This window comes from Mobula hypostoma, chromosome 23, assembly GCF_963921235.1.
Source record: "Mobula hypostoma chromosome 23, sMobHyp1.1, whole genome shotgun sequence".
In the NCBI taxonomy this organism is placed as follows: Eukaryota; Metazoa; Chordata; class Chondrichthyes; order Myliobatiformes; family Myliobatidae; genus Mobula; species Mobula hypostoma.
In genome coordinates this window covers 9,894,677-9,915,485 of record NC_086119.1, presented here as the reverse complement: position 1 = coordinate 9,915,485, position 20,809 = coordinate 9,894,677, and the positions used below count along the sequence as shown (strand labels likewise).

Sequence of the window (20,809 nt, the reverse complement as noted above, 5' to 3'; positions counted from 1 at the left end):
GTGATTGAAAACTTAAATCTGAATAGTTAGATGAGAATCCTGTTATCTATTTTTTTGTTGCTATAGGAAGTACAAATAATTTGTCTTAATTTTGGTTCTTCCAATTGCATATTTAACAAACTAATAAATTACAGATGAGGTTAGTATTTCCTGGAGCAATTTGAATGTTAATACAATCAAGATAGAGGAATGAAAATGTCATGTTGGGGAAGCACCTGAGTCTGGTAATCCTTACTACAATATGAGATTCTGAATGTATTAGCAGGGTTTTGATTAATCCAACAAGGTAAGAGCTTGGAAGTAAAGTTACATACATAGAATTTATATCCCAGAACTGGTCTGTGCAGGTGTTTATCTTCAGCAGAAGACTCCACTTACTGTAATTATTAATTCCAGCTGCACTCTTCTAGTCTTGTGTATAAATCAAGCCACCTCTCGCATATCTGAAATGTTTCACCCATTCCCCATAGAAACAGATGGGCCAGCTGACCACTGGAATTTCACTGTATGATTCGGTAGGGTGTCTTGTGTAGACACTACTTGATTGTTTTGAGTTCTTTTGAGTCCAGGCTGAGGGTGCCATTTTGGGTGTGGTGGACACTAGGTGTCAGTGCAAGCTATCCCTGAGTTAAGAATGCCCAATTTATTGGCATCCATACATAGGAGTAAGCTCCTGATTATTAATTTGTTTCTGTGAATAACAAGCAGTTTGCTCCTTCTCTCTGCTTTTAGTTCCTCTTGTCCTCGCCTCCCACCCCACCAGCCTCCGGGTCCAACATATAATTCTCCGTAATTGGATATTGGACTTTTTGGTGTTGGACTCCGGCCATATTCCACCGAGATACACTGGGAGTCACGGGAAGTTGTTCCTGCCTGTGGCCATTGAACTTTGCAGCTCCTCCCGTGGAGGGTCAGACACCCTGAGCTAATAGGCTGGTCCTGGACTTATTTCCATCTGGCATAGTCTGCATATTGTTGTTTGATTGTTTGTGGTTTTGTATTGCTATATTTATGCTCTATTCTTGGTTGGTGCAGCTGTAACGAAACCCAATTTCCCTCGGGATCAATAAAGTATGTCTATCTATCTATCTAGCTATCTGTGTAATTTCCGCCATCCCCAACAGGATCCCATCACCAAGCACATCTCTTCCCCCACCCCCGGTTTCTGCAGGGATCGCACCCTACGCGACTCCCTTGTCCATTTGTTCCCCCCCCCCCAATCCCTTCCCACCGATCTCCTCCTGGCACTTATCCTTGTAAACGGAACAAGTGCAACACATGCCCTTACACTTCCTTCCTCACCACCATTCAGGGCCCCAGACAGTTCTTCCAGGTAAGGCGACACTTCACCTGTGAGTCGGCTGGCGTGATATACTGTGTCCGGTGCTCCCAGTGCGGCCTTCTATATATTGGTGAGACCCGACGCAGACTGGGAGACCATTTCACTGAACACCTACGCTCTGTCCGCCAGAGAAAGCAAGATCTCCCAGTGGCCACACATTTTAATTCCACATCCCATTCCCATTCTGACATGTCAATCTATGGCCTCCTGTACTGTCAAGATCAAGCCACACTTAGGTTGGAGGAACAACACCTTATATTCCGTCTGGGTAGCCTCCAACCTGATGGCATAAACACTGACTTCTCTAACTTCCGTTAATGCCCCACCTCCCCTTCTTACCCCATCCCTTATTTATTATTTTTCCCTCTTTTCTCTCTCTGTCCCTCTCACAATAACTCCTTGCCTGCTCTCCATCTTCCTCTGGTGCTCCCCTCCCCCTTTTTTTCTCCCTAGGCCTCCTGTCCCATGATCCTCTTCCCTTCTCCAGCCTCGTATCCCTTTTGCCAATCAACTTTCCAGCTCTCAGCTCTTTCCCTCCCCCTCCTGTCTTCTCCTATCATTTCGGATCTCCCCATCCCCCTCCCACTTTCAAATCTCTTACTATCTCTTCTTTCAGTTGGTCCTGACGAAGGGTCTTGGCCCGAAATGTCGACTGTACTTCTTCCTATAGATGCGGCCTGGCCTGCTGCGTTCCACCAGCATTTTGTGTGTGTTATTCCGCTTTTAGTAATTGTTTTTGTCAATCTTGTGTGCTTTTGATGCCATTCATTACAGTAGTGTGGAAGTATGTTACCATGTCAAGTGACCTTTGTGTATTTACTGAGTTGTCAACATAATGAGCTCATGGACGTCTATAAGACCGACCCTGTCTATTATGCAAGAACAACCTGCAGTTGAATGCAAATGTTATAAAATAAGTGGTTCATGTTTTAGTTTTACCTGCTGAAGGAAAGTTCTATTGGCATATAGATGTTCCTGTCACTCCACTAAAAAACCATGCCAAGACACTTGTTTTTAAACAGCATCTTCCTAACCGAACTCCCTAAATTCTTATCATTGCTGATGAATTCCTCTTAAATCCTTTAATTTGATCTTTAAGTGGCTAACTTGCTCTGATGCTTTTGTACAGGTTTCTTTTTTGCTTTTATCTATGACAGCTGATATAATGCAAGTTACAAGTCAATAGAGAAACTAAATAATCCAGTGCATTTATAGTGCACTCCTCTGAAATTTAAGTAGGCTTGAAGTATTCTTAATGTTAATGTTCTAAATGTGTTCACAGTCAGTTTAACACCTCTCCCTGTGACGAACCTTGATGTATTACTTATTCTTGCTGTTTTGAGTTCGGCATTTAAGCATTTTGACACGGTTATCAACTGAATTATAATTTTTAGAAGTAGATTCTATGCCCTTCATAAACCTTCCAAAAATTGTTAGCTTCTATCAACCTGAACTGTTCTTTCTCTGCACAGATGTTGCTGAATGGTGAATGTTTCTGGCATTCTGTTTTCACTAATTATTTTTAGAATTTGCTTTAAATGGTTTTTCATTTGTTGCTTTTTAATATGGTGTATAACTGCTACTCTAATATCTATATAGCTTCATTCATATAATGGATCTGGCAGATTGCAACATTAGCAGTGTTACAATACTTCATTTTTTCTCTTAAAATGTTCTTGCTTTTCACAAATGCTGCTTTTAATTTTTGTAAACCACTTTGGTACTGCTGTGTGAGGGAGAGGAAAATGTTACTTTGAATAATCCAGAGATATTCCATTGCTACTAGGAACATGCTCCATCTTAGTTAGAAGTTTCCTACAGGAAGATTTAGTGATCAGGTCTGGATACTGTCCTTCTATGTACTGGTGATGGCAAGGATCAGTACTTTAGCTTTTGGAAACTCTGGTTGTTATTTGTGCTCTTTTGAACTATTTCTTTTTCCCCCAATTTCTTCCATTATTTGCTAGAGAAGTATGTTATCCATTGGAACATAAGAGTACAGCACAAGAACAGGATACTTGGCCCACACTGTTGTGCTGAACCAGCTAAAAAAACAAGCAAATCAAGCAACCAATACTCATCCCTCCTACCGGCACACGGAATAATCCCATAGAATTACAGGGAAGTTACTAGCGTGGGTGGAGCATTGGCTGGTCGGCAGAAAACAGAGTGGGAATAAAGTGATCCTATTCTGGCTGGCTGCCGGTTACCAGTGGAGTTCCACTGCTTTTTGCGATGTTTGTCAATGATTTAGACTACGGTATTAATGGATTTGTGGCTAAATTTGCCGATGATACAAAGATAGGTGGAGGAGCGGGTAGTGTTGAGGAAACAGAGAGACTTAGATAGTTTAGGGGAATGGGCAAAGAAGTGGCAAATGAAATACGATGTTAGAAAGTGTATGGTCATGCACTTTGGAAGAAATAAACAGGTAAACTATTATTTGGATGGGGAGAAAATTCAAAATGCCGAGATGCAAAGGTACTTGGGAGTCCTTGTGCAAGATACCCTAAAGGTTAACCTTCAGGTTGAGTTGGTTGTGAAGAAGGCCGATGCAATGTTGGCATTCATTTCTAGAGGTATAGAATATAAGAACAGGGATGTGATGTTTGAGGCTCTATAAGGCACTCGTGAGACCACACTTGGAGTATTGTGTGCAGTTTTGGGCTCCTTATTTTAGAAAGGATATGCTGACATTGGAGAGGGTTCCAAGAAGATTCATGAGAATGATTCCAGGAATGAAAGGGTTACCATATGAGGAATGTCTGACAGCTCTTGGGCTGTATTCCCTGGAGTTCAGGAGAATGAGGGGGGGATCTCATAGAAACATTCTGAATGTTAAAAGGCCTGAACAGATTAGATATGGCAAAGTTATTTTCCATGGTAGGGGAGTCTAGAATAAGAGGGCACGACTTCAGGATTGAAGGGCATCCATTTAGAACAGAGATCCAGAGAAATTACTTCAGTCATTGGTAAATCTGTGGAATTTGTTGCCACAAGCAGCTATGGAGGCCAAGTCATTGAGTGTATTTAAGGCAGTGATAGGTAGGTTCTTGATTAGCCAGGGCATCAAAGGGTATGGGGTGAAAGCAGGGGAGTGGGGATGACTGGAAGAATTGGATCAGCCCATGATTGAATGGCGGAGCAGACTCGATGGTCCAAATGGCCTACTTCTGCTCCTATATCTTATAGTCTTATGGACACAATGTCTATATCCCTCCATCTTCCTTGCATCCATGTGTCTATCCAAATGTCTCTTAAAAGCCTTTAATGTAGCCTCAACCACCATACCAGGCAGCGTATTCCAGGTATCCACGGCTCTCTGATTAACGAAATTTGCTCCCCACATCCCTGTGAATCTACCCCTTCTCACCTTCAATTCATGCCCTCTGGTATTAGTGAACTTGAGGTGGGAACAAACTTGCATTTATTTTGAATATTTTATGTGTTTTTTTTTTAAACACTCAATACAGCAATGTCATTTTGGTTATTGCTGTTCTTTCAAACTTCACTGTTTAATTAGAGTAAAACTGATAATCTGGCACCCTTGGGACTCTGGTGCTGGTCTAGGAAAGTTTCACAACCATTGATTCACATTATTGAATGGCACACTTCTATTCACTTTTTTTTAAACATGTTTTACAATGGCAAAAATATCTTTTCCAGTAAACTTGGTAAGTTTAACGGTAGCAGGAAATACAAAAGCTCTCTGGCCCTCACCCAACCAACAGTTCAGAATCCTAGCACCAGCCACTTTGAATCCACAGAACTGGCTGCACACGCTGGAACTACTCGTTGCCCAGATGTGAACTGGTGATCAAACAAGCCAGATGCCAGACCAGCATTCCAAACAATCAGATAATCACAATATTGGAATTTTACTATGCTTTGGTAATGTTGATTTTGATTTCAGTGGACAGTATTAAAAATAACGTTGGGTTTGTATATTATTGCACAAATGGAATGTATTTTCACTGTGCTGATGACACTCACAACTTCAGCACTGTGATTTCTTTGTCTTGGCTAAAACTGAGACAGTTCCTGATGGAGGAATTATGTTTTACACACAGTTGGAGCACTGTGGTGAGGAATGAGATGAAATGCCGTTGAGTCGGCTGGTGGTTATTAATGGCTACGATAAAATTTAATTAATTTTGCAATTAATTGAAACCAGAAGTTTTTGTTAAGTGGATGCAGAGTCCCTATTGATTTGAATTACTTTATTTTGCAGGGTGAAATTAGAGCCACAGTTTTCACTGACCAGGTGGATAAGTTTTTCCCGCTCATTGAAGTGAATAAGGTAAAGATATTTTTTAAAAATATATATGTCAGGGGGTTTCGTCTTTTATGTTACTGTGTAGGCTAATTAAAATGGCTTCTTTGTTATGTTATACTTGGGAATGCTTCTTTGTTATGTTAAACGCTGAGACAGTTTTGTGCTAGCAGCTTGTTGTGGGTTAGGGGGTGATAAGAGGATGTTACGAACCAATTGGGATAGTTGTTATGACTTTGGTGTATCTGGAAGGTTTGTATGTGCAGGGTTTTGAGGTAGAAGAATGGACCAGGTGCTGTGAGTACATTAACGGGGTCAGACCCCGAGTGGGGCGTTCGGCGAGGAGAGAAGACGGAGACGGACTCGTGTGGAGCGTCTGGTCGACCACCGTTGTTGATCCCAGGTGGCCGGTCGAGGCGGTCCGAGGGGTCGTAGGATGAAGAAGAAGGGTCCAGAGCTCCAACTGTTTGTGCATGAAGAGACTGAACTTTGATAAGTGTGGCGCCTTTTATTTTCCTTTTATATTTTATTCTCTATTAATTATATAGTTCCAGTAATATCTATAAACTGTAAATCATTTTATCGTATCTGGTGTATTGTCTGTTATTTGGGCGGGGTGGGGTACATCACACAGCATCCACACAAACTAATTACCCAGTTTGCCCGGGTCAAGGGCTGTTTCCCTAAATGACAGCGAGCTGAGGGCTGTTTCCCTAAATGACAGCGAGCTGAGCGACCCTGAGGTTGGCCGGGGGGCTACATATATAAAATTAACTTTGGAAGGGGGCGTGGGGTGGAGAAGAAAGATACAGTTACATTGGAAGCAGTATGAAGGAGTTTAACCAGATTAATTCCTGAGAGGAGAGTCTTATCCTACCAAAGATTTAGGCCTGTGCTCCTTAGAATTTAGAGGAATGGGTGCTTACCTTGTACATGAAAGATCCTAACATGGTAGATGTTGGGATGTTTTCACTAGTGGGAGAATCTGGAACAAAAGGGGTATAGCAACCAAGCAAAGGACTGCTCATTAAAGCTGAGGTATGTAGGAATTTCTTTTTGCAGAGGGGAGTCCTAGGTTCCGTGGCTTTTCGATCAGGACTGCAGGAATGATGGTCTTAAATTCTAAGCTATAGTAGTGTGAATCTTCTGACAAAATGAAATGTCAGCAACTGGAAACTTCAATATTATTTCAAATTTTATAAATGACATTTCTGGGGGGGGGAGGGTGGGTGGTCTGGCTCTATCCACATCACATTTGTGTTGTTGGACTTCCTTGGAAAGTCAGGAGTACACAGCTAAATGTCTAAGGGGGCGGCTGGAGACTTCGGATACTTTTGTCTTGTACCCCGGTGCCTCATCATAAAAACAAATGGTTGTGGGGGAGGGTTTAATGATTGGGCAACAGAATTGAAGCTGAAATTGAGAGTTGAATTCTGAAGCCTTGCTCCAGTTGACTGCAGTGGAGCTACTATTCAGATTGGAATATAATCAATGTGTTTTAAAGAGTTTTTCATTTGACTTTACTTAGAAACATAGAATTTATAATGGAAGCTCAATAATGAGACAGTGTGACTTCAGAATCTTAAATGAATCACACATCTCAGTTTAGTTATCCTCTGTTCTTGGCTCATCCAACCAAGTTGAGTTGTAATATATATCTTGTGTATTTAATAGAAAAATGATTCCTTTTGGGTGTTTAACTCCTGGAATAATGAGCTACAATGTGAAAAGAGACTTGAGGATAGTGAGGTATTTTTTCACAGAGTGAAGGTAAAGGAGGTCTAAGATTTTTAGTATTGCGGAAGGTTTGAAGCAGTCAAAACAGAGATGGATTGGATCTATCACTACCATTACTAAAGCAGCAGTTACTATTTGGGTACTGACTATGTATGCATCACTTTAAAGGAATTTCATTAAATATGTGAAAAGGAAAAATAAAAGGCTGAAAGGATGTATATTTCTAGAGAAAACTAGTGTGGCAATGGATGGAATAGACCAAATGCTACTTTAATGATTTGTCATTAATCTTTAATTTGCCTTTCCTATTGTAAATCAAAAAGCAAAGATGAAAGTTTTCCATCTGAATAAAAATTCACTTTATCAAACCCAGAAATGGTTTTTAATACCAAGTGCAAGATGAGTTTTGTCAAAGGAGCTTCTTTAATTATTTCCCAAAAGTTTTCTTGTGGGCGTCTGGGTTTATTTTAAAATATTTTCATGTTCAGATACAATTATCTGGCCTTGAAATCATTATCCAGTGTTCACTAATTTCTGCTTGTGTGAGCTAATGGAGGAAGTTTAAATACACTACAGTGATAATGAGGATGTTATGTTGTGGGCTTGCTGCTTGACCATTTTTTTTCTCTTCCATTCCACCTGCTTTCCCATGGAAAGAAAATTGCAAGAGATAAGGTGATGTGAGCAATTATGCTCACTTGAACAAACTTTCACCTCATGCTGTGGAGATACTTGGTAAATTATTAAGTTGGCGTGTTGTTGTCACACATACAGCAGTACAGTGGGGGAAAAAACTTGGATTCTATCCATACAAATCAATTGGTTACAATGGTGCATTGAAGTAGTAGGAAGTAAAATAACAGGGCAGAATATAATGTGTTACAGTACAGAGAAAGTGCAGTGTAGGTAGACTTTATTTATAACCTGCGTGCAGGTTTCTATTCTTTCAAAATATGAGAATTGGAGGTGTAAGATTCTACTTTATTAGCAGTGCAAAAACAGTTGTGTTTAAATGTGAACTCATTTTGTCATTCCAGGTATATTTTGTGTCAAAAGCAACTCTGAAGACTGCCAACAAGCAGTACACATCTGTGAAGAATGATTATGAGATGACATTTAACAATGAAACCTCTGTGATCCCTTGTGGTGATGGAGATGACTTGCCTACAGTACAGTTTGAGTTTGTACCGATTAATCAGCTTGAAAGCAAGAACAAGGATACTATGCTCGGTGAGGGTTTTCTGTTGGGGGATATTTGGTGCAGGGCAGTAATCTGTAATGAATCACTAAAGTTCTGCGTCTGGTCACTGGATGGTGCTGTCTGGAAACAAGTTGACAAAAAAAAATTCTTTGTACGTTCCAGCTCAGTAGTCTCTGTTAAAACAATTTTATCTGCAAGTTAGGATATGGATTAAATTGATGGGAAATAATTTGGTAGCTTGATCTGGTAAAACAGAGAACCAAAAGTACCATTGTGACTTGAATCAACAGTTTTCAATACATGTTGTGAAGTATTAATTCCTTAGACAACTTCCATTGTCTTTTTAGAATTTTTATTTGCATGCTGTACTTAATATAATTTAAAATTTTTACCTTTTTCTCCAAAAAAAATCTCATTTCAGATATAATTGGAATCTGCAAGTCGTTTGAAGATGTCACTAAGATAACAGTTAGGTCAAGTAATCGTGAGGTATCCAAGAGAAATATTTATCTGATGGACGCGTCTGGGAAAGTTGTCAGTACTACACTGTGGGGTGAAGATGTAAGCATCCTTATTTTCCAGAATTGAACGTCAGTTCTGTAGAACTTGTGATATGAATATTTTTGCAGCTGAATTTATGATAATCAGCTATATTCACTAAACTCTGTGTGTTCTTTGTGCTACAGCCTTTGAGGACAACAGTCTTCTGATTATACCTTAAACTAATTTTCCAAGGCAGAGTTGGGACAATGTTGGCATAACAAGGAATTTCTTGCCTTTGCATCTCTCACTGATGCCTCTGTCTTCCAGCAGAATTAAGTCATTGGAAGTTAACTTCAAGCAATCTCAACCGGAGATGGTCTTGCTCTACAATACAAGAGAGCATATAGAAACATAGAAAATAGGTGCAGGAGTAGGCCATTCGGCCCTTTGAGCCTGCACCGCCATTTATTATGATCATGGCTGATCATCCAACTCAGAACCCTGCACCAGCCTTCCCTCCATACCCCCTGATCCCTGTAGCCACAAGGGCCATATCTAACTCCCTCTTAAATATAGCCAATGAACTGGACTCAACTGTTTCCTGTGGCAGAGAATTCCACAGATTCACCACTCTCTGTGTGAAGAAGTTTTTCCTAATCTCAGTCCTAAAAGGCTTCTCCTTTATCCTCAAACTGTGACCCCTCGTTCTGGACTTCCCCAACATCGGGAACAATCTTCCTGCATCTAGCCTGTCCAATCCCTTTAGGATTTTATATGTTTCAATTAGATCCCCCCTCAATCTTCTAAATTCCAACCAGTACAAGCCTAGTTCATCCAGTCTTTCTTCATATGAAAGTCCTGCCATCCCAGGAATCAATCTGGTAAACCTTCTTTGTACTCCCTCTTTGGCAAGGATGTCTTTCCTCAGATTAGGGGACCAAAACTGCACACAATACTCCAGGTGTGGTCTCACCAAGGCCTTGTACAACTGCAGTAGTACCTCCCTGCTCCTGTACTCGAATCCTCTCGCTATAAATGCCAGCATACCATTTGCCTTTTTCACCGCCTGCTGTACCTGCATGCCCACTTTCAATGACTGGTGTATAATGACACCCAGGTCTCATTGCACCTCCCCTTTTCCTAATCGGCCACCATTCAGATAATAATCTGTTTTCCTATTTTTGCCACCAAAGTGGATAACTTCACATTTATCCACATTAAATTGCATCTGCCATGAATTTGCCCACTCACCCAACCTATCCAAGTCACCCTGCATCCTCTTAGCTTCCTCCTCACAGCTAACACTGCCGCCCAGCTTCGTGTCATCCGCAAACTTGGAGATGCTGCATTTAATTCCCTCATCCAAGTCATTAATATATATTGTAAACAACTGGGGTCCCAGCACTGAGCCTTGCGGCACCCCACTAGTCACTGCCTGCCATTCTGAAAAGGTCCCGTTTATTCCCACTCTTTGCTTCCTGTCTGCTAACTAATTCTCTATCCACATCAATACCTTACCCCCAATACCGTGTGCTTTAAGTTTGCACACTAATCTCCTGTGTGGGACCTTGTCAAAAGCCTTTTGAAAATCCAAATATACCACATCCACTGGTTCTCCCCTATCCACTCTACTAGTTACATCCTCAAAAAATTCTATGAGATTCGTCAGACATGATTTTCCTTTCAGAAATCCGTGCTGACTTTGTCCGATGATTTCACCGCTTTCCAAATGTGCTGTTATCACATCTTTGATAACTAACTCCAGCAGTTTCCCCACCACCGACGTTAGTCTAACCGGTCTATAATTCCCCGGTTTCTCTCTCCCTCCTTTTTTAAAAAGTGGAGTTACATTAGCCACCCTCCAATCCTCAGGAACTAGTCCAGAATCTAACGAGTTTTGAAAAATTATCACTAATGCATCCACTATTTCTTGGGCTACTTCCTTAAGCACTCTGGGATGCAGACCATCTGGCCCTGGGGCTTTATCTGCCTTTAATCCCTTGAATTTACCTAACACCACTTCCCTACTAACATGTATTTCGCTCAGTTCCTCCATCTCACTGGATCCTCTGTCCCCTACTATTTCTGGAAGATTATTTATGTCCTCCTTAGTGAAGACAGAACCAAAGTAATTATTCAATTGGTCTGCCATGTCCTTGCTCCCCATAATCAATTCACCTGTTTCTGTCTGTAGGGGACCTACATTTGTCTTTACCAGTCTTTTCCTTTTTACATATCTATAAAAGCTTTTACAGTCAGTTAACTAATCACCGATCAGAATACAGTTTATCACTGACATATGTTGTGAAATTGCCCCACTGCCTTGAAGGCTGCCTCAGGAGAGACGCAGGCAGGGGGAGTAAACCCAGACAAAAGATCTGGAATGGCGCCCCTAAGGTGGCTGGGTGTCACTGAATATCCTTCCAGCAGCCCTTGCAGCCAAGCTGGTACCAGACCTATTGCGTCACTTTCCTTTGGACTACACCGGTGAGGCCAAGAGGTGGATGTTGATGACTGGGGGTCCCAGGATCTCCATACTTTCCACTCAGGCTTGTGCCCTGAAGAGGTCACTCCAGTGCTCCATTGTTGAAAAATGCATGATCATGCACTTCGGTGGTAAAAAAGGAAGGATACCGGTGTAGCATAGCGGTTAGCTCAGAGCTTGCAGAGCTCAGTTCCAGCACCGTCTGTAAGATGCTTGTACGTCCCACCCCATGAACTTGTGGGTTTCCTCCAGGTGCTCTGGTTTCCTCCCACAGTCCAAAGATGCGTGGTCAGCAGTTTGGTCGTAGATATAAATGTGCGGACTATTTTCTAAACGGGGAGAAAATCCAGGAATCTGAGATGCAGAGGGACTTGGGAGTCCTTGTGCAGAACACTGTAAAGGTTGGCTTGCAGGTTGAGTCGGTGGTGAGGAAGGCAAATGCAATGTTAGCATTCATTTCAAGAGGTTTAGAATACAAGAGCAGGGATGTGATGCTGAGGCTTTATAAGGCACTGGTGAGGCCTCACCTTGAGTATTGTGTACAGTTTTAGGCCCCTCATCCTAGCAAAGATGTGCTGGCATTGGAGAGGGTCCAGAGGAGGCTTACAAGGATGATTCCAGGAATGAAAGGGTTATCATACGAGGAACGTTTGATGGCTCTGTGTCTGTACTCACTGGAATTCAGAAAGATTGGGGGGGGGGTGATCTCATTGAAAGCTTTCGAATGTTGAAAGGCCGAGACAGAGTAGATGTGGAAAGGATGTTTCCCATGGTGGGAGAGTCTAGGACAAGAGGGCCTCAGGATAGAAGGGCGCCCTTTCAAAACAGATGTAGAAAAATTTCTTTAGCCAGAGGGTGGTGAATTTGTGGAAACTGTTGCCACGTGCAGCTTTGGAGGCCAGGTCTTTGGGTGTATTTAAGGCAGAGATTGATAGGTTCTTGATTGGACATGGCATCAAAGATAACAGGCAGAAGGCCAGGAACTGGGGTTGGGGAGGTAGAAAGATAGGAGATAGAAGAGGATCAGCCATGATTGAATGTCAGAGCAGACTAGATAGGCCAGATGGCCTAATTCTGCTCCTATGTCTTATGGTCCTTCGAGACAGGTAGATGCCATCATCATGTCATGAGGGAGGCCACCAAGAGACCTGCGATAACTGGAGGAGGAGTTCTAAGCTTCAGTGGCTGAGATGGGAGAGTAGCAAAGAGAAAGCCACTGTTGAAAAAACCTCTCATGAAATCTCAGCTAGAATTTGCCAGAAGGCATACAAGAGATTCTGAAGTCAGCTGGAAGAAGATTCTAGGGTCTGATGAAACTAAAATTGAGCTTTTTGGCCATCAGACTAAATGCTATGTTTGGGTGAGGCAAACACCACACATCATCCCTATCATGAAGCATTGTGATGGTTGCATCATGCTGTGGGGATGCTTCACTGCAGCAGGCCCTGGAAGGCTTGTGAAGGTAGAGGGTAAAATGAATGTAGCAAAATACAGGAAAATCCTGGAGGAAAACCTGATGCAGTCTGCAAGAGAACTGCAACTTGGGAGGAGAGATTTCTTTTCCAGCAAGACAGTGACCCCCAGCATGAAGCCAAACCTGCTTAAAAACACAAAGTTAATGTCCTGGAGTGGCCAGGTCAGAGTCCAGACTACATTCCAATTGAGAATTTGTGGCAGGACTTGAAAAGGGTTGTTCTCTCATGATCCCCATGCAATCTGACAGAGCTTGAGCAGTTTTGTAAAGAATGAGGAAAAATTGCAGTGTCCGGGTATGCAAAGATGATAGAGACCTATCCACACAAACTCAAGGCTGTAATTGCTCCCAAAGGTGCATCTACTGAGTACTTGAAGGGGTGAGTAAGTATGCAATCAATTATTTTGTTTAATAATTGTAATAAATTTAGACCAATTTGAAGAAATTTGTTTTCACGTTGATACAAAAGTCTTTTGTTGATTAGTGTCAAAAATGCCAAATTAAATTCACTGATTGAATGTTGTAAAATAATGAAGCATGAAAACTTCAAGGGGAGGTGAGTTCTTTTTATGGCACTGTATATGCCACCATACACTACCCTGGAGTTCATTTCTTGCAGGCATTCATGGTAGGACAGAGAAATACAATAAAATCAATGGAAAAGCTACACAAAAGCTGACAAACAACCTGTGTGCAAAGAAGACAAACTGCGAATATATATTTTAAAAAATTATACTGAGAGCATGAATTGCAGGACCCATGATGGCCTGTAGGTTGTGGAATCAGTTCAGTGTTGGGGTGAGTGAAGTTAATCATGCTGGTTCAAGATCCTGATGGTTGAAGGGTAATAGCTGTTGGGCTGAGGCTAGATCTTCAAAAATATTGACACCGGGTACTTGAAGCAACTTGGTGATTTTTCTAAATCATTGCTTTAATATTACCACGTGTTTATATGCTATTGTGGGTTCTGTTGAATAAAATTTCAGATTTGTAACATGTCCTTTTTGTAATCAATGCTGATATTCTAGCTTGCAAGAATATCAACATCAGGACATTTGTGGATTATATGTAGCAGAATTGATAGTACAGTTCCAAGTGTGTTCTGACAAGCAATACAGGAGCATAATGGATGCAGAAATGAGATAAACAGATAGGGGGCAAAGGGAGAATTAATAGGAGAAAAAGCTTTGAAAATAAACACACACAATGCTTGAGTAATTCAGCAAGTCAGGTGGTATCTTTGGAGAGAAATTAACAGCTGATGTTTAAGGCTGAGACCTTTCATTCGGACTGATTTTTATTTGGAAATACCAATGGGTAACACGTTAATTTTCAAATAGAGCAGATTTCATCTGGGGGATAAAGTGAGATTGAGCTAACAGACTCAAGTAGACTGTGTGGGTAAAAAGATGGCCAATGGATTGTAATTCCAATGGGATTTAATTTTCTGGCAGGAAAAAATAGAGAGATAAAATGTTAGTAGTTGAGGAATCGTTCGTATCCACGGGAGCGTGGATGTTATTGTACATGCATTGTAGAACAATGGTGTTGGCTCAGTGAGCAATTTGGAAAACAGAATGTGTGTTTGCTGCAACACAAAGATTGAAAATTATGTAAGGAACATCATATTGAACCGTTAACATAGTTATATGCAGAATTTGACGTTCCATTAAAGAAAGGGTTTAAAGCAGCTGTGGGTTCACCTTTGTCAGCAAGAAGAGACATTGTAGTTTAAAGAAAGAATTTGAAGGTGAGGCTTTTGTGATGTGGAATAGAGCGTACTGTGGAGTGCCTATAAAGCAGTATTCACTCATTGGCCAGTTTATGAGGTACATCCTGTACCTATTAAAGTGGCCACTGAGAGTATGTTTATGGTCTTCAAGATTTGTGTTGTGCATTCAGAAGTACTCTTCTGCACACCACTGTTGTAACATGTAGTTATTTGAATTGTTGTTGCAATCCTGTCAGGTTGAACCAATCTGGCCAATCGCCCCTGACTTCTCAGTAACAAGGCATTGTGCCCACAGAACTGCTGCTCACTGGATGTGTTTTGTTTTGTTGTTATTGTTTTCTACTATTGTACATGAAAATCCCAGGAGATCCGCAGTTTGAGCTATTCAAACCACCCATCTGGCACCAAGAATCATTGCACAGTCAAAATCGCTTGGATCACATTTCTTCCCCCTCCTGATATCTGGTCCGAACAACAACTGAACCTTTTGGCCGTGTCTGCATGCTTTTGTGCACTGAATTGCTGCCACGTGATCAACATGATGAGATTGCATTAACGTATAGGTGTGCTTCATAGAATGGCATCTGAGTGTATACTGATGTATTATCTCCACTGATTAGTGAGCTCCTGATTTAAGATTACAAGCAACCCCTACTTTCTGGGAGAGGGCTGCAGTCCTAGGAGATGGGCTCCATTGCTATTTTCTGTACTTAAAGACATATCATCTGCGTGTCCATTGAGAAACAGATGTTTTATAGCAAAATGTTTATTTCTTTTTACATTGTGTGAGGAGGAATTTTATCCTGCATCTCAGATGGACTGAATGTTGGCAACTGGGTCTAGTAGGGAGAATGCTGCGGTGACCTGGAGCAGTTTGACTGAAGGGTCTGTTTCTGTGCTGTATTACTCTGAGTATGGTTCCATTGAAATGCCTGGTTCCACAGCCTCCAGTTTTCAAAGAAAATTAAAAATTTATATTTTTTTTCCCCCTAGGCTGAAAAGTTTGATGGATCAGGACAGCCGGTGGTGGCCATTAAAGGAGCCAGACTTTCAGATTTTGGTGGCAGATCTCTATCTGTTTTGTCGTCCAGCACTGTCTTAATTAACCCTGACATTCCAGAGGCTTTCAAACTAAGAGCATGGTGTGTATTTTGTTCCCTCTCCTTGAGTATTGTTAATATTTACAATGTTCTATGTTTATATTACATGAATCAACAACGTCTTTGCAATGTATTTATTTTCTTTGAACTTGTACTGAATCTCAGTATAAGTCTACCTGATACTGGAGTGATTTGCTTTTCATGTTTAGTAATGCTTTATACTTTATGCTTTATTGTCGCCAAACAATTGATACTAGAATGTACAATCATCACAGCGATATTTGATTCTGCACTTCCTGCTCCCTGGATTACAAATATTAAATATTAAAAATAGTAAAAATTAGTAAATATTAAAAATTTAAATTATAAATCATAAATAGAAAATAGAAAAATAGAAAGTAAGGTAGTGCAAAAAAACTGAGAGGCAGGCCCGGATATTTGGAGGGTACGGCCCAGATCCGGGTCAGGCTCCGTTCAGCAGTCTTATCACAGTTGGAAAGAAGCTGTTCCCAAATCTGGCTGTACGAGCCTTCAAGCTCCTGAGCCTTCTCCCGGAGGGAAGAGGGATGAAAAGTGTGTTGGCTGGGTGGGTCGTGTCCTTGATTATCCTGGCAGCACTGCTCCGACAGCGTGCGGTGTAAAGTGAGTCCAAGGACTGAAGGTTGGTTTGTGTGATGTGATGTGCTGCGCCGTGTTCACGATCTTCTGCAGCTTCTTTCGGTCTTGGACAGGACAACTTCCATACTAGGTTGTGATGCACCCTAGATGAATGCTTTCTACGGTGCATCTATAAAAATTAGTGAGGGTTTTAGGGGACAGGCCAAATTTCTTTAGTTCTCTCAGGAAGTAAAGACGCTGGTGATGCATACACAATGCTGGAGGAACTCAGCAGGTCAGGCAACATCTGTGGGGAGGAATGAACGGTTGATGTTTTAGGCTGAGACCCTTCATCAGGACTGGAAAAGAAGGGGTGAAGAAGCCAGAATAAGAAGTTGATGTGGGATGGGGAGGTGGAGAAGAAGGAGTAGACACTGGCAGTTGTTGGGTGAATCCAGGTGAGGTGGAAGGTAGGAGGGTGGTGGGGGGAATGAAGCGAGAAGCTTGGCGGTAATAAGTGGAAAAAGATAAAGAGATGAAGAAGGAATCTAATAGGAGAGGAGAGTAGACCACAGGAGATAGGAAAGGAGGAGGGCCACCAGAGGGTGGTGATAGGCGGGTGAGGTGAAGAGAAAGGGGTAAGAGGGGAGCCAGAAGTTAATATTCAATAGTTTTGGTTATGGTACCTAACTTGTACAGGTGCCCTGTTGAAGCTACTTCACGTAAGTATGTTTGCCTAAGTGAAAGAAGAAAGAAAAATAAGCTACATGTCCAGAACTTGTTGGAACTGTGAAATAGAAAATGTAATCAGATGTTGTGCCTGGTAGATAAAGTAGAACCTTTTGATACTGTACATCTGTTGAAAACAGTTTATAGAAGTAGCTGTGCAGTACCGCAGTCATCCAGAGTTACACATGCAAAATGCTGGAGCAGGTCAACAGGTCGGGCAGCAACTATGGAGGGGAATATATGGCTGACATTTTGGGCTGAGATCCTTCATCAGGGCACACCACAGCCATCACATTGTCTTGTACATTTGATGCTAAAGCAGCTTTTGCTGAATTGTTTACATGGAATTCAGTTTTCAAGCTGTGTGCTCGTGAGAAAGGGGCATGTATAGGCCACTCTGCCCTCCAGGCCTGCTTGCCATTCAGTAAGTCAGTTATCTGATCTAATTGTAACCTCCTGTTCTTTCTCACCTAAACGTTCACCAAATTCCTTATCAAGAACCTATCTATCTCTACCTTAACAATATTCAAAAACTCTGCTTTTAATTCCAAGAACCTGCACTTGCCTTGCTGGCTTTTTATCGTTGCCCACAGGAGCTAATTTTATGAATAACACAAAGCCAAGAACAGAAATTTGCCTCCCTTATTTCAGAGTAACAGGCCAAGTTATTGAATTTTGCATCAAATTTTACAACTTTAAACAATGAGTAAAGGGAATTGATTTAATAATCTGAATCACATTTTTGGATTAGATCTACAGTTGGCCCATTTGTTTGGCCAGTAGGTCTATGAAAAATGCCTCCAACTAACAGTCGGTGTCAATAGTGAAAGTCTTTACTGTAGTTTCCTATCAATAATTCATCTTACAGGCACACAACATTGGCTGTTTTTCATCCTCTTGCTTGCATGCAACAGTGGGGGTAGGAAAATTGTTTTCAATTTGTATAATGCATTATATTGATGTAAACGTGGAAATCAAATGTGCAACTATCTGCAAATGATGTCTTATTTGGGAAAATGCACTTATAGGGTACATTAATATTTTGGAGCCAGACGTTTCAAAATTTGGATGACCCTAATGTGAACCCAGCTTTACTGAACATGAGTGTGATTATGAAAGGTTCTAGTGGTTTTATTAATGCTGTTGGCATCGAGCTGTGTCCATTCCGAATGGCTTTTTTAAGATCTGTTTTCAAAAGAAGCACAGATTATATGTGTAGATCAAATGTTAGCTAAATTGATTCAAGTGAATTAAAACTATATTATCTTAAGTTTTATACTGAACATTTTCCAAGTTAGTGGTGGTAGATTTTCATATTTGACATGCTGACTTGCTGCTTGATGTACTCCTAGATCTGGTGTTACACAGTCTAAGCTGAGGACTCGACTCCATAAAAGTATGACTGACTGTTTGTAGGGAGCATTGCCAGCTATTCTTTTGTTTTCCACAGCAGTGAAACCCAACAAACCAGGTAGAGATTCCTGCTGACTTGTGGGCAGTTTTATGTTGTGAATTTCAGGGATTTGGGTGATGATCCATGAGACTAGCATTGTGCCACCTTGGCTGGCTTCATGCGCTGGTACCCAGTGATAAAAGGCTGCCTTTTATCTACCATTGTCTAGTATATTGAATAAAAACAACCAGTCTTTTGAGGATGTGTGTGCTGAGGAATGTATTTGAATCTGCAAAAGGAGTTCTTTCATGAAATTTCATATTTAAGTTTCACTGAATTCCTTTTCTTCCTTTCTCTCTCGCACTATCCCCTGAAGAATTTCCCTGGGCACGACTGGGTCAGGTTTTCCTATTTATTGCATGATTGTGAAGACAGTATGTAGATCTTCAATAACTCGGCTTGCTCATGAATGCTGGTTGGGCAAGGTGCTGTAGGATGCTAGTGCCTGTGGAAACGTGTTGCATTAAAGACTCGATATCATAGGGAATGAAGCAAATTGTTAACAAAGTCGCGTTATTTTCCCCCACGTTGTTCTACATCATCTGCTCATGTCAATTGCTCGTGTAGATTAAATTTGCCATGTAATCAGTCCAGCATGGGCTTTCAAGATTGATTCCTGGATTAAGAGTTTTTTTACTTTACATGCTGGAACTTGAAAAACTGTAGGTGATGTGTTAAAGTTATAAAATTTTAAAGTTCTGAAGCCTTCAGAATGTTTGAATGCTTAGCATATGCAGGGCTGAGATAGATGATGGATTCTTTGACACCAAAAGAGGATGTGAGCTTGTGGTTATACCACAATCTTACTGAATGGTGAGTCAAACCCACGGGGTGTATGGAATGCTACAGTTATTGCTTAGGAGGTTTCTGATGGTCAACTGTTTGAAATGTCCAAGACATGCAGCTATACTTGTGTCCACCAGTTTCTGAAAAATCTTTTGGACTGTAGAAGCAGTTAACAGCCAGGACTTGCTCATCCTTTCTGGCTACTTCTCTTTATCACCTCTCCACTTTCAACTCTAATGTAGGGTTTCAACCCAAAACATTGATTCATTTCCTCCCAACAGAAGCTGCTCCGCCTGCTGAATTCTTCCTGCTGATTGCTTGTTGAGTCAAATCTTACCCTATTGTTGTAATGCACATCTCCACTTAAAATACCATTAGTTTGAAGTATTGTCATAAATTTGTTTTTCTGCCCTCTCACCAAGTTTTTTCTTTAAAAGGTTAATGTCTACATTTGGCACTCGTTGTATTAGATGTGACTGTTCACATGTGTTATGTTTGCCATGCAGGTTTGATACTGAAGGCCAGGTGATGGAAGGAACATCTATTTCTGATGTGAAGGGTGGTTCCATGGGGGGGAGCACGAACTGGAAAGTTCTACTTGAAGTTAAAAATGAAAATTTGGGTCATGGAGATAAGGTGAGTTCAGACGTGGGTTGACATGAGCCCCAACTTGGCAAAATGGTATTCCAAATATTCCATTGTCAGATGTTATTTTGTCTAGCATTTCTGTTGAATGCTTCTAGTAAGTTGTGTGATATATTCAAGGCTTCTGCTTTGCCAGACTGCTATCATCCAGCTCTCTTTTTTCTTTCTCTCCCTTCAACTTTTCTTGTGCCCTTCCCTCCTGAATGTTAGACTTGTGTTTTTTTTTTATCTGCATTTTTTATGTATGTCCTTGTACATTATTTTCTTGACGGTGGCAGTTTGGAGTCTTGCATGTTTTTTCTGAAGAACCTTATAGTCCTACTGAATCATCTTTTATTTCATCTGCTTTTTTTTTAATCCACCCATCTTTAAAAATACCTGGTGCTGATATCTGTGCAGTCTGGCATCAAAATTAAGTTTTTCCAGATTAGTTTTCAACTAATAAATTGATTGGGATATCCTGTAGGGAAGTGCGACATGGATTGTTATGCTTAATCTCATTCCATTTGATTATTCTTCCCCCTTTTTGTTTAAGAACTTGGGATACATAATATCAAGTAATCTAATCCAACTGACAGGTGGTGTGTTGGTATTTGGTTAAATTGATGATGTGATTAGACTGCACTGGAGAGCAGACCGTATTCTGTCCTGAGATTCGTTTTCTTACGGACATTCACAGCAGATGCAAATATCCACTATAGAATCAACTGAAATCAATAGAATCAATTAAAGGGTTCAAAGGAGTTCACAGAAATGATTCCAGTATTGAACA

General features: G+C 41.0%; 1 protein-coding gene across 1 annotated transcript in view; it reads left to right on the top strand.

The window, feature by feature from the left end:
* Positions 1 to 20,809, top strand: part of rpa1 (replication protein A1) — a 97,835-nt gene that overhangs the window by 57,219 nt on the left and 19,807 nt on the right. Inside the window, exons 9-13 of the mRNA XM_063030988.1 lie at positions 5,574 to 5,642; positions 8,390 to 8,582; positions 8,975 to 9,114; positions 15,721 to 15,869; positions 19,899 to 20,028. Coding sequence (XP_062887058.1) covers positions 5,574 to 5,642; positions 8,390 to 8,582; positions 8,975 to 9,114; positions 15,721 to 15,869; positions 19,899 to 20,028 — 681 coding nt within the window. The remainder of the gene's footprint in view (positions 1 to 5,573; positions 5,643 to 8,389; positions 8,583 to 8,974; positions 9,115 to 15,720; positions 15,870 to 19,898; positions 20,029 to 20,809) is intronic.